This window comes from Ostrea edulis, chromosome 2, assembly GCF_947568905.1.
Source record: "Ostrea edulis chromosome 2, xbOstEdul1.1, whole genome shotgun sequence".
In the NCBI taxonomy this organism is placed as follows: domain Eukaryota; kingdom Metazoa; phylum Mollusca; class Bivalvia; order Ostreida; family Ostreidae; genus Ostrea; species Ostrea edulis.
The window spans coordinates 62,835,683-62,848,681 of NC_079165.1; the positions used below are offsets into that span (position 1 = coordinate 62,835,683).

Below are 12,999 nucleotides of genomic sequence, written 5' to 3' on the forward strand. Positions count from 1 at the left end.
ACAAAATATTTGCAAGAAAAAAGATATTGGAGATCAAAGGTCAAAAATCGCCGAAATCGGCGAAGAATTTTGTCATCCATTTTTTCAGGTCCAGGCGAGCGTTTAGGCAAATCGCCTCCGGTAAAATCGAATCCCCCACAAATCTTCTAAAATGTTTACTCTATCTTGTGTAGAAATTTCAAGACTCTAGCTTCAAAACTAACGGAGGAGACGTCAAGCACGAAATTTTGCAAGCAAAGTCTCGTCACCAAAAGACATCTTTCCTGAAAATTTGGTGAAAATCGATCGAGAAATGGCTGAGAAAAACGCGTGTACTACCAAGGAAAATAATAATAATAATGAAGAAGAACGCGAACAATAATAGTAAGGTCTTCCGCAGGAGACGGAAGACCTTAATAATAATAATAATAATGAAGAAGAAGAACGCGAACAATAATAGTAAGGTCTTCCGCAGGAGACGGAAGACCTTAATAACTAGTTCTAATTGTAACGGGGACCGTTACAGATGTTCCCCAAACCTCCCCCAATTAAAAAGTGATGTCCTTGCGAATCTATAGGAAAAAATCATTTTATTTTAGCCTTTAATTACATGTAGTACGTTCAATATGGCCAAAAAATGAAAGAAAGCGTTGCACGCGCATACACGCGCACGCGTGCATGATTCCGAATTTTTGTTGATGTCGTTCAACAGGCATTTGTATCATATACCCACAGTGTGAATTTCATAACGTTTCCATCAAATATAAGGAAGTTATAGCGATTTTAAAATCGTCCAATCAGAATTCAGCACACGTGCATGCACGTGCTGAGCAGTAATTCTAACCACAGCAATTTGTAAGGAGTACGAAGACACATCTAAACCATTAATATCAATAGAATTTGATGAAAAACAAAAACGTTATCGTCCTTTAAAAATTGAACATTTAAAAAACGTTGCACGCGCATGCACGTGTGCGTTGCCATTTTTTTGTTACACCAATATATAGATACACATATTGTCTACGTATGCTGTGAATATCATCTCATTCGCTTCATAAATAAGATAGTTACAAACGTTTTAGTATTATCCAATCAAAATGAAGCGCACGTGCATGCGCGTGCAAATTGGTAATTTTGACCATGCAGATCAGTTAACGGTCTCAATATCTACCTATGATATGAATTTCAAGCCATTTCAATGAACAACAAAAAAGTTAGACTGATTCCAAAGTTAGTGTACAAATTTTGTAATGCGCGTGTACGCGCATGCGTGCACGTGCTGACAAAAAAACCTATTATTTTTCATATGTACAAATGATATACTACCATCCTATTTAGGTTTTATATCGCTTCCTTCAATATTCTGATTTTCCATTTTTTGTACCAAAATTGCAATGCACGTGCGCGCGCGTGCATGCACATGCAAACAAAATGACTATCACTATGCACATCTACAAACGCTATACTATCATCCTGGAAAGTTTCATATCGATCCCTTTTGTAGTTTCTGAGAACACTACCGGACAAAAAAGTACCGGAGAAAAAGAATAATAATAATAATAATAAGAAACAGAGTATAAACAATATGTTCCCAAACTTTGTTTGGGGAACATAATAATAATAATAATAATAAGAAACAGAGTAAAAACAATATGTTCCCAAACTTTGTTTGGGGAACATAATAATAAACAGTAGAATCACTAGAAGGTCTTCCGTTGGAAACGGAAGACCTTAATAATAATAAGAAACAGAGTAAAAACAATATGTTCCCAAACTTTGTTTGGGGAACATAATAACAAAGTAATAAAACATCAAGTTACAAAAATAGCTACGAGAATTCTAGAGGATTTTCCCAAAGATGGCAGCCAAGCGACACAGCCTTTGAAATGTATGGATTCGTTTATTATCGAAAGAAAAAGACTTGGGTCACCAAATGCTTTCTAGAGACATTCTTGGGTTTTTTCGGGCTATCAAATGAATCAAAAGAAAACGTAGATTAAGCATTGTTTATTCAATAGCATAACATAAATTCAGAGATTTAGATTCTGGTGGTTGTTAATTCAAAAGTTCTCCAACGCAGATGCTTGGGTTCAGGATACACACACACACACACACACACACACACACACACACACACACACACACACACACACACACTCTCTCTCTCTCTCTCTCTCTCTCTCTCTCTCTCTCTCTCTCCCAAGAATAACCTACATTAGTTGATTTAATTACTATAATTTTTGTTGTTGAAAATCTCGCTAAAGCATGTCAACAATGTCTTTTATATCCCAAAAACTCCAAAATAACTCAAATAAGCCCTTTATAAAAATTACCTTCACTGGATATTATAACAGAACTGAGATTATTAAATCAACACACCTCAAATGGTTTTTATATGAAAAATTGACAAATTAAAGGCGATCGGTGATGCAACAAATTGCTTACAAATCGATCGCATAATGCAAAATCTGCGATCGGACAACTAAATATAAGCGATTGGGTATAGACCAACCTAATTAAAATCAGATCCTAAGATACGCAGGGTACTTAGTATACGGCACGGATATAAGAAGTCCGATTTTAATTAGATTGGGTATAGACAACATCATTTTGATTGTTTGACTAGATACTTGACAAGGATATCACATGATCTGAATGAAAGGTGAAGATAGCAAACAGTGATCAATCTCATAACTCCTATAAGCAATACAAAATAGAGAGTTGGGTAAACACGGACCCCTGGATATACCTGAGGTGGGATCAGCTGCCTACGACTAGCTGGGGAAAAAATATTCTATCTGATAATCAAATACCGATCACAAGTATGTATTCAAGTTTTATAAACCATGGATATACTTTACATATTAATTAAGAAAATCTACAAGAAATGAAAAATAAGAAAATTACGGTATTCGTAAATTTTAATCTTAGTCGTAAAATATTTTGTGAATAGGGCCACTCAGGTGCCTAGGAGTAGTAAGCATCTCCTGTCGACCGGTCACACCCGCCGTGAGCCCTTAAATTTATCTTGATCAGGCTACCGGGGTTATTCGTAGTCAAAATCGTGTGCCAAGAACGGCTTAACAATCGATATGCAACACGTCAGAATACTGCTTTGTCAATGTTCGACTGAATCTTTTACCACATTTTGGAGAAATAAAGTATTTCTCATTATACAGATTGGCTAATAGAATTCTGACCTAAAGGAGGATTTCAAATTGATGCTTACATATACTACTCCAATACGCACTTTAAAGAAACATTAAAAATCAAGCTATGGCTTTATGTACTTCATGCAAGAGACTTGCATTCACACGTCAAAAGTCGACCGATTGCGACAATGTCTTTGAATCAATGCAATAACTGTATACCTTTAATCTCAGAAACTTGCAATGCACAAGATGTGTTAGTGAAACACTGATGCCCCTGTACGGTAGCAAAGTAATTCGGTACCAAAAGAAAGGTCTTGTCACGAGGAATACACTTGTGAAATATGAAATCCCTAGCACTAGGCGTTCAAAAGTTATGACCATGGTTCAAGTTTTTGTGGACAAACAGACGGAAAGACGGACAGGACAAAACTATATGCCCCCGAATCTACGATTATGGGGGTATAAAAATTATCATTTTCTGACAGAAACTTCCTGGAGTGTTGAGACATCCTAACCCCCATGCGTGCTTGCGTGTATGTTCAAGTGATCGATTGGATCCTGAATTAACTGTTTTTTATTCACAATTCTGCACTACAATGCATGCACTGTGGGGTTTGTTTTTTAACACACATTTTAGCTGAACAACTGAAATGGAAGGAATTTGTACCTTAACTGTAGTAATGAATCTATTTTGACACGGAATATATGTTCATTTTTACTGATATTTTATCAAGAGGACCAGCTGGAATATATCCTATGTTCGCCTCTTGTGAAGAATTTACGTTCACTCTTCGTCATCGTTGCCTGAATACTGTAGTATCCAGGATTGTTCTTCGCTATTCAGCAATGATTTACGTTAGCTGGGCCGAATAGAAAAAAGAATACTTCGTAGGACGATCGCTAGAGTTGATAAAATTCATTCCGATTTTTCACATTCATGCTCTTTTCCCCTCATTCTTTTCGTTGACAGCATCTAGTGTCCATGAAGAGCCTGATATCGCTTCTTCCTATCGATATCCTCCGAGGCCTGTTTAAATTTCTGTGCAAAATCTGATAGAGCAGAGAAGAGCTCATTTGATGGAAGACTGGTAACTTCGCCAAAATACTCCTATTGTATGAAATTTACAGAAAAATACTCTTATTATGGCACATCTTACAAAATATTCATCATGAATGACTGAGCGATCATCAAACAGAGCTATTGTCGAGTTTGACATAAAAGGACTGATAAAGATTGGGGATCATATTCTCAGAAAGACAGATATTACATTGGGATACAAAACTAGTTGGTTACTGAAATATACGGGATACGCAGGCGAGGATAATAAAGAGTGAAAGGGAGAGACTTGTTAAGCTCTCATGTTTTCGATCCATGCTGAAATAAACAATTACAATGCAATTTGTTTGTCCCTCAACTTGAACACTTCATCAATACTTAAATAAGGCTTATGATGATTTAATATCTAGATAGGTGACATGAAATCAGCATTTTCTTAGTTGTATATGATGATACCATCGCATTAAAAGGTTAGAAGAGATGCGTGGGGCTCTATGGAGGGACTAGTCGGTTGCCTTTACTGGATAGTTGTGGGATACATGTATATTTAAAAGAGTCAGAAAACGCATGACCATGCAAAAGAAATCGCTTTCACAAATAATTACCAGAAGGTGACGATAAGTGGTCTGTATACGAGCACTTTCTTTCTCCAATAGATTCATACTGCTTTCGAAATCCACAAGTTTCAGCTATAAAAAAAAAATCCACGGAATTTGTATAATTTTTAAACTTTTTACACTCCTCTTAAATACTCTGATCGTCTTGTGTGACACAGTACCTGTGCTTTATGAAGAAAATCTGTCTCCATTTCATTTGGTTTCTTTATTTTTGATTTCAACGTCTTCAGATTCTTTTTCAGTTTGGTGAGGTCGCTTTTTAATACTGCAAATACAGCAATGTGTTCAAATGTAGTCATCTCAATCCTTAATTATCATTTGATTTTAAAATTAATAGATATCTCATACAAAAATATTTCTGAAAATTATACCTTCTATTTCAGTGACAAGGGCCTTGATGTTGATATTTTTACACCTGGTTACATTATCCATCGTGTCGGTCCATTTTTTGACATTGGAATCTTTTTCATCCAAGAGTTCCACAAGAAAATGAGAAAAAGTAAAGTCTGTTGTTTTACCTCGCATGTCCATAAACTATATAAAAAGAGGTTAGAATCAGTGTGAAATAAAGGATTGACTTGTGTAATTATCTCGGTGAAGAAAACGATAAATGTTAATCTTCTATCAAAGTTAGCATGGTTTTTCTCTCAAAGACACAAATTAGCAATCTTACCATTCTTATTGACGTTAGTGGAAATCCATGATTTTTATGATCATTATTCATGATGTTACCAATGGCAAGAATGTACTCCATCAAATGTGTAAGGCACGTGTTTTCCTTTAAATCTGAACATGCCTGAGAAAGTTCTTCTATGGACTATTAAAAGACCCATACAAACATTAGATTGCAACATTGTCTTTAAAGTTACAGTTTGCAGTTGTGAAATATATTTTTCAAAAACCCAACAATTTCTGATTGCAGTATTTTAAAACTTACTTCATGAGTACATTTCAATTGTCGTGGAAAATCCCAAAGCAACAGGATAAAATCAAGTCGAGTACCAATGCATTCAATTTCACATAGCTCACACATAAACCGATCGACTGGATCTAATGTGGATTTTTTGTCGGAATAAAGTTTGAACAATTCAATATCTTCCGATGTTGGCTGGTAACGACGAATGGTGGTCAATTTTTCTGCAGGAAAGTATTCATCTTCCGTTACAGAGTTGATAACCTCTCGAATACTACGTGCGCCTTCGGCTCTCAAACCAGTAAGTATAATTCCAAGGTTTCTCGCTCTAGTAGCATCTAACAACAACTTCGTTCCAGCAAATGTTTGCTCTGCTAAAATTTCAAATAGATTTTGCAAATGACAACTCTGCTAAAGATTGAGAAGTTTTTTTTAATGATTTAGCTGCCTGAGAGAGCGGTACCTGTTTTGGTTTGTTGGCTCTCGTCCACAATACTGAAGTGTTCTAGTATCAAATCTGTATTGATGTTATTTTTGCGGTCAGTTGCATGTTTCCAGAATGAAGACTTTACCTATAATCAACATTCATGATATTTTTAACACCAATGTTTATGGTTATTATAATTAGGAATGACAAGCAGAATAATGAAGTCAAGAAATTGTAAAATACTAGCCTGTGATTTGCTCAGTTTCGACCAGTGCAGTGTTCTTAGTTTCTTTGGTTGTGTCCCTTTCGTTAGTGCAGCAGGTGGAGGAGGTGGTGGGCGAGGAACAGTGGGAGGAGAGAGTGGTGGGGAAATTTGGGTTAGTATAGGAGTAATTAAGGGGGCAGGAGGAGGTGGTGGTGGTGGTGGTTGGAAACCATTCTCTGATGATGGAGGCCACTGAGGCAGAGGACTAACTGGTTTGCTGGAGCGCTGAGCGTCTGTTTCTAATGAAGTTGATTCTTTGTTGGTAAACGACGATTCAGGTTCGGGGGACTGTGTGTGAAATAGACGGCTGAGAGAAGATTCAGAGGCTGACATTTCAGCAGAGTATTCTAATAATGTTACCGATTTATCAGCAGATGACTGAGATATATCAGAAGAAAACGATGATATTGACTGTCGATCTTTGTAAATAGGGGATAGCGTAGGCTGAGAGAATGGTGTTTCAAAAGATAGTTTCTGTTGTTCTGAATTGTCTGATGCAGACGACTTCGATAAGTCGGATGCAACTGAAGATGTCGACTGGCGACCTTTTGGTGAAGGAGGTGGTGGTGGTTGGGAAGAAGGTCTATCTAAAGGTAGTTTCCTTTGCTTCTGTTCTTTGTTATTGTTTTCCGTCTGTGATTCATTGGCCTGCATCGAACGTGGAGATTGAGATGGAATAGGGGATACAGGTGGTGCAGGTGGAGGAGGAAGTGATTGACGCTGTTTTAAAGATTCTCTTTGCTTTCGTTTCAATGACGTTGCGTAAAGTGAAGTTTCTTTTTCTTCCTTTTCAACTCTGCTTATATCTGAGTACTTCCCACTGTTATTGTCATGTGATCTGATTGCCAAGTTTACTTTTGAGTATAGGGAGTCATCTGTGTCACTTTCCTCTCTTTCTTGTCTGGTTTGTAGCTCTGTTAAAAATCAATAGCAAAATACATTCAGAGAGAGGATCGAGAGCTTTATCAATGTGGTTTAAGAGTAGTAGAAACAGTATGAAATATGTGGTACCTGATAGAATATCGTCTGCAAGAGAGTCAGTTTCTCCATTGGGATATTTCGTCTCAATCATAATGTCCTCATACGTATGACATTCGGCTTCCTGCTTGCAAACACTCCCTTGTGGACTAACGAGTCCCTCCTCTGGATAAGCATAATCTCCTTCAGGAAACATCATCTCTTCGTGACCTAAGCTCAAGTTGTCTTCTGATGATGAGTAATTCAAATCTTTCACGACTTCATAGGTATCACTCAAAATGGGAGTATCGTGTCCATTCGCCGATTCTTTGACATCGTGATTGTTTGATTTTTCCTGACCCATTTCTTGTTCATTTTCCTCTGTGATCACAGAGGTCTTTGCAACCAAAGGCGGTTTATCCATGGTATTCTTTTTCGGTCTGTCTTTCGTGACACATGTCAAAGTTTCAGTTTTGGGGACAATTTCTGAGAGCCTTTCTTCTTCATCAGTTTGGGATTCAGATTCTGTACTAGATATTAAAAAGTAAAATCGTAAATATACCGCACATGGCATGGTTACAGTTATATTTTGCATGAAGTAGGAACTACATGTACAAATTCTGATGAAATACTATTTACTCACAGACTTTCTTCACTTTTGTTTTTTTCATCCTAAAAGAAGACATGGAAATCAAAAACTATAACTGATCAACCCCGATGAGATACATAAGCATCACAACGTCTCTCTCTCTCTCTCTCTCTCTCTCTCTCTCTCTCTCTCTCTCTCAATATAACTTAGTTAGCAGACTTGAAACTGAATTTATATATATCAACAACTGAAGAGTGTAGCGAAAATGTAATTCAAAAAATGGAGCGGGATGGACATGTGTTTTCTCCTTTCGTCTCTTATCAGTCATAAATTTACAATATGTCTTACTCCATAAATGTAACTACTCAACGAATCGTCTGATTGGTTAAATAATCCACCAGTCAGCATGTACTTTTGGTTTGGTTGATGTTTCGGTTCTAAACTGCAGGATTCAAAATCAATTACGGTCCGCCTCTTCTCCTGACAAGCTGATGTGAATGCCTAAGATCAAAGACATTCATATTAATTGTATGTCATATTTGTATGTTGTATTGTAATTGTATAATTTACCTATATAATGTATTGCATTTGTATGATGTAGTGTACGTGTATAACGTATTATACGTGTAGGGTGTATTGTAAGAATATGACGTATTGTAGAATGCCATGTACAAGTCTATTAGTGTATAATATATTGTACGTGTACGATGTAGTGTGTGATGTATTATGCGTGTATGATGCACTGTCATATTGTACGTGTACAATGTATTGTTGCATTATTTGTGTATAATGCACTGACATAATTTACATATATAATGTTTTGTACATGCATAATGTATCGAACATGCATGGTGTATTACATGTGTGTGGTGCATATGCATGTGTGTTGTACGACTATGGTGTATTGCACGTGTATGGTGTCTTGTTCTTTTATGGTGTATCACAGAGATTATCTGATAATATTCAATTTTAGGTAAATATTAGATTTAATGGCAAGAATTTAATCATATGGAATCTTTTAATACATAAAATCATATTACACGAATCCATTCTTCCCTTTCTGTCTGCAAGTTGGGTGTATTTGATGAATTGGCGAGGCGAAAACTGTAAATTACAAATAAAAGCAAATCATTTTAAAGCAAGCTCGGTTACAATTGATGTTTTTTGCAGTTTACACGAAAACGTAAATGTCGAGTTCTGGTAAAAAAACAAACAAACAACAACAACCAAAAATTCTTAACGCTGATGATTTTGTCAGATCATTTAGAAAGGGTCAGCGAAATTAAGTGTTTTTACAGATCATGATAATGACATTAAAGTTGAACCTAAAACAACCCGTGGTTCTTAAAACTAAATCATAAATACCTACTAGTATGTTCTCTTTGGGAATATGACATTAAATCCTACACTTCCCACACATTTAACTTGGTATTGGTTTGGTTTCAATGGAACCACGTTTAGAGCAGTCTGAAATAAGAGTTTACAAGACTTTTGCTATTGTTATGCGCTGGTTGCAAAATCCTTCTATGCAAAAACTGCCTTGGAAAATATAAAGAAATGCTGTTCTTCTACAATTTCAAGCAAGAAATTAAAATCGATGTATACTAGTTATTGTTTATTGCTCGTCGCTAGAAAGTTGTTACATACCTTCTCGTCAGTTTTGAAATAGGAAAACATTCCAGGGGTCACCTTCACTTTTCTCCTGCAACACAGATCAATGTTTTACCTTACATACTTCGTTTAATAACAATTTTCATGGTTGTACTGGTTTCTCTTTGGTTACAGTGGTCGCTTACTTGGCCCATATTTGGATAGTGGCATTTCCCTTCTTTTCCAGCACACCTTCCTTTATGACAGAGGTTACTCTGGTCATGACCACATCCTCGCCGTCTCCCCCTGGAACGTCTGCCAGAAAGAGAACAGTAGCTTCTTATGCAATCTGAATGTGTTGCTTCCTATGAATATGTCTGTTAAGACTATTATGATATAAAAGTCCATATAATGCCCTACCCTTTTTCTCTCGTTTCACTAAATCAGCGGCGTTGCACTGTACAATGCTCAACAAACGACATATTGCCGTCTTTTCCTCTAGATTTTCTGCCGTGAGCTCAATCTGTTTCCCGCCAATTTTTATGCACAACAACACTCCTTCCTACAGCGAGACAGCAAATGCAATCACGAAATAATTTTTGCACCCGGAAATTATATATTGTTCTGTCATGCTCAAGAGCGCCATTGGTGCTTACAATCAACAACAAGTACTTCTCCACAAATACTTGTTAGAAGTAAAAAAAAAAAAAAAAAATGTCATAAAAAGTTACCTCCGAGTCGTAGGAAAGGTCGTCAAAGTCACACTTGTACTGTACGGTTCCCCTCTTGATAAGATTGATTTTGTTGGTTTTGAAGTCAATCTGATATTTAAAACAAACTTGAATCATAATTGATTATATGTATATGGACAATCATTTTGGGGAAAGAAAAAATTTCCTCTAGCACCCTATCAATGTTTGACTATTTCTGAAGCTTACAAAATCTATTAATTTTTCAATTGGTCCGACAAGTGTAGTGCTAGTGAAATTATACGCGGAAACCAAGGAGGAAAATTCCATGGCAACAGCAAAGTCACAGGCTAAATTTTTAGAATATGGTCACTGAAACAGGTGCAGTTATAACTCAATGGATATTTAGAGTGAAAGCCAGCAAAATAAACCAGAGTGAAATATCATGAATCTGCCTCGCTTATTTTTCTTTACTTTTGAGAGAGGTTTTTTTTTAATTATTATTTATTTTGGATGTCAAACCATGCATGGCTGTTCACATTTTGTTAGGAAGACAAGCTTACCTGTAAGATTACCTTCTTTCCGGAATTTTTAAAAACACCAAAATTGTGGACTGTGCCAACCACATGATAATCGAAGGACTCCATCTAAAACAATTTAGCTAAAGCATTATACATCAATAAAAACAATTATTGTCGATGTATGCAACGCCAATGAGGCGTGATATAATGATTGGACATGTATCTGTATCACTGAGATGAAATCGTTCACTTGGTGGACGACGTCAAGTAGAGACAGAACGCACATATCGAATCTGAAAATCCCCGGAAAGCCCATTTCTGTGGTAGAATAAACTATTCGTTTGAATGCTGACTAGATGTAGAGACAGAAAAACACAAAGCTACCTTTGAAAGGATTTAGCAGTCACATGTAAATAATTATTGAAAATACATACCATCAAATTGCTGTCAATCCGTGTACTTTCGCATATTCATTGGCTCTACAGGAAATGTTCTCGTGAACTATTTTAAAAAACTTCCTCGTCTTAGTGTTTTAATAGCATACGACCAGGAAGCTTTTTATCCCGTGAATTCATCCAGTTTTGCCTGTTTACCTAAATTTTGATATAGATATTAGATATATTGTCTGGTTACTCGACGGTTTAAATTAATACTTTCTTCGCTCTGACTGAAATAGCCGATGAACTTCGTTATATTTTAGTTCCTTGATATATAGATATATATATATATAAGAATCAGGTATGGAAACAATTTTTACTTTACTGGTCAAAACGACGTGAAGAGGGTCAGAAATCAGGAAAACTCACAACATATTTTTCGTATAAAGAAAACTTTACTATGGAAAGTTATATATTTTTAGAATTCCTAGAATTAAGAAAAACTATGTAGATTTCGAATTAGTGCACATGGGCTTCGAATTGAAAGAGGAAGATATGAATTTACAAAAACCAATTCTGGCCAGAAGATTTCTTTAGAAAGAAACAAAAGAATTTGCGAATTATGTAACCTTAATTGTGTAGAAGATGAATTTCATTTCCTTACTGATTTTCCATTCTATGTTGAAGAGAGAAATATGTTTTTTAATGGTATATACAAGCTCAACAAAATTTTTATCTATCTAACAAATAAGGACAAGTTTACTTGGTTGATGATTAATGAAGACAAACCAGTAATTGTCAAATTGAGTGAATATTTAGTGCAAACTATCAGAAAAAGAAGTGATGCTTTAAAACTGCAAAAATCATTATAGTTTATTATTTATATGTTGGTATAATACTGATACTGTCCATTTACTTGTGTATACACATGGTTAGCAATTCATATATGTATGTACTTGTTTCCCCAACATGCTGCATCCACATGCAGTTTGCAGTCTATGTAACCTGTAGTTAATGTTGTAAACTTTCTTTCTTTTTTTGAATTTCCTTCTTTATAAACTGTCTTACTGTTATGCCCTCTGGGCCCAAAATTGGAATAAACTTATCTTATCTATATATATGTATACTGGTAAATATACTTGCAAGTGGTGGGAGTGAAATGGATGAACTTGAATCCATCTACTCAATTATGAAGTACCTTATTCGAACGAATATTCAGATCTGTGCAAAGTGTGTCATTTGGTTGTAGCAACTTGAAAATTAAAATATATACATTAATCAATAGTTTGTCAATAATAACCTTTCGCTAGTTCATTGGTTTAGGGTTTTTTTTAAAAAAAATACTTATGCTTACGTCACAAACACGCTTGCTTTATATGGAAAGTTATTTTCTCCATTATACAAAATAAACGAGGATTATTTAATTGTTTGTACTATACGGAAACATGGATAGTGGTAATCAAGTGAGCATTTGGACCCTTAATCTATCAGACTTTAGAGCATGGGTAGAGAGGGATGTAAAAAGAAGCATACGTAACGAGTTTTCGCTAGTCCTATATATATATATATATATATATATATATATATATATAGTAACAATTCCAACACAACATCTCAATCAAATTACATTCTGTCAATGTGTTGTTCTGAGCAGCATCTGCTCAAAGCAAAAGTCACACCATGGTAATCTTGTTATTGCCGGTTTCCCTTATGGCTTCTCTTGTGATGTAGCCCTCTGGAACTGACAGCTCTAAATGTGGATGTCCCGTGGTAAGGATAACATATATACTTTTTGGGAGGAATAGAAAATGGACGCTTCATCCTCAGCAAGTCAACATTGTCACCATCAAACTTCCCATCACCCCG

The 12,999-nt window shown here is 35.8% G+C and overlaps 1 protein-coding gene across 2 annotated transcripts; it reads right to left on the reverse strand.

Annotated features, from left to right (window-relative positions):
* Positions 1-1,971: 1,971 nt before the first annotated feature.
* LOC125681183 (formin-F-like) lies at positions 1,972-11,339 on the reverse strand. 2 transcript variants are annotated; one of them, XM_048921147.2, is made up of 19 exons: positions 11,191-11,339; positions 10,799-10,882; positions 10,278-10,367; positions 9,967-10,108; positions 9,753-9,861; positions 9,604-9,658; positions 9,326-9,423; positions 8,997-9,060; positions 8,305-8,457; positions 8,011-8,039; positions 7,422-7,897; positions 6,393-7,324; positions 6,182-6,290; positions 5,743-6,092; positions 5,479-5,622; positions 5,177-5,339; positions 4,967-5,070; positions 4,794-4,877; positions 1,972-4,239 (listed from the first exon to the last, which is right to left on the reverse strand). In XM_048921147.2, the coding sequence occupies exons 1-19, from the start codon at positions 11,191-11,193 to the stop codon at positions 4,105-4,107; spliced, it is 3,324 nt and encodes a 1,107-aa protein (XP_048777104.2). In that variant the 5' UTR covers positions 11,194-11,339; the 3' UTR covers positions 1,972-4,104. The 2 variants fall into 2 exon arrangements, with proteins under 2 accessions (XP_048777104.2, XP_048777105.2); XM_048921148.2 differs by lacking the exons at positions 9,967-10,108; positions 10,278-10,367; positions 10,799-10,882; positions 11,191-11,339 and having other exon boundaries at positions 8,999-9,060; positions 9,753-9,835.
* Between the last annotated feature and the right edge of the window lie 1,660 nt (positions 11,340-12,999).

Excerpts from the sequence above, each read along its gene's own strand:
- LOC125681183 (XM_048921147.2), bottom strand. Across the intron at positions 7,898-8,010 it reads AACAAAAGTGAAGAAAGTCT|TACAGAATCTGAATCCCAAA; the intron begins GTGAGTAAATAG and ends TTTAATATCTAG. Across the intron at positions 5,071-5,176 it reads CCTTGTCACTGAAATAGAAG|TATTAAAAAGCGACCTCACC; the intron begins GTATAATTTTCA and ends CTGTATTTGCAG.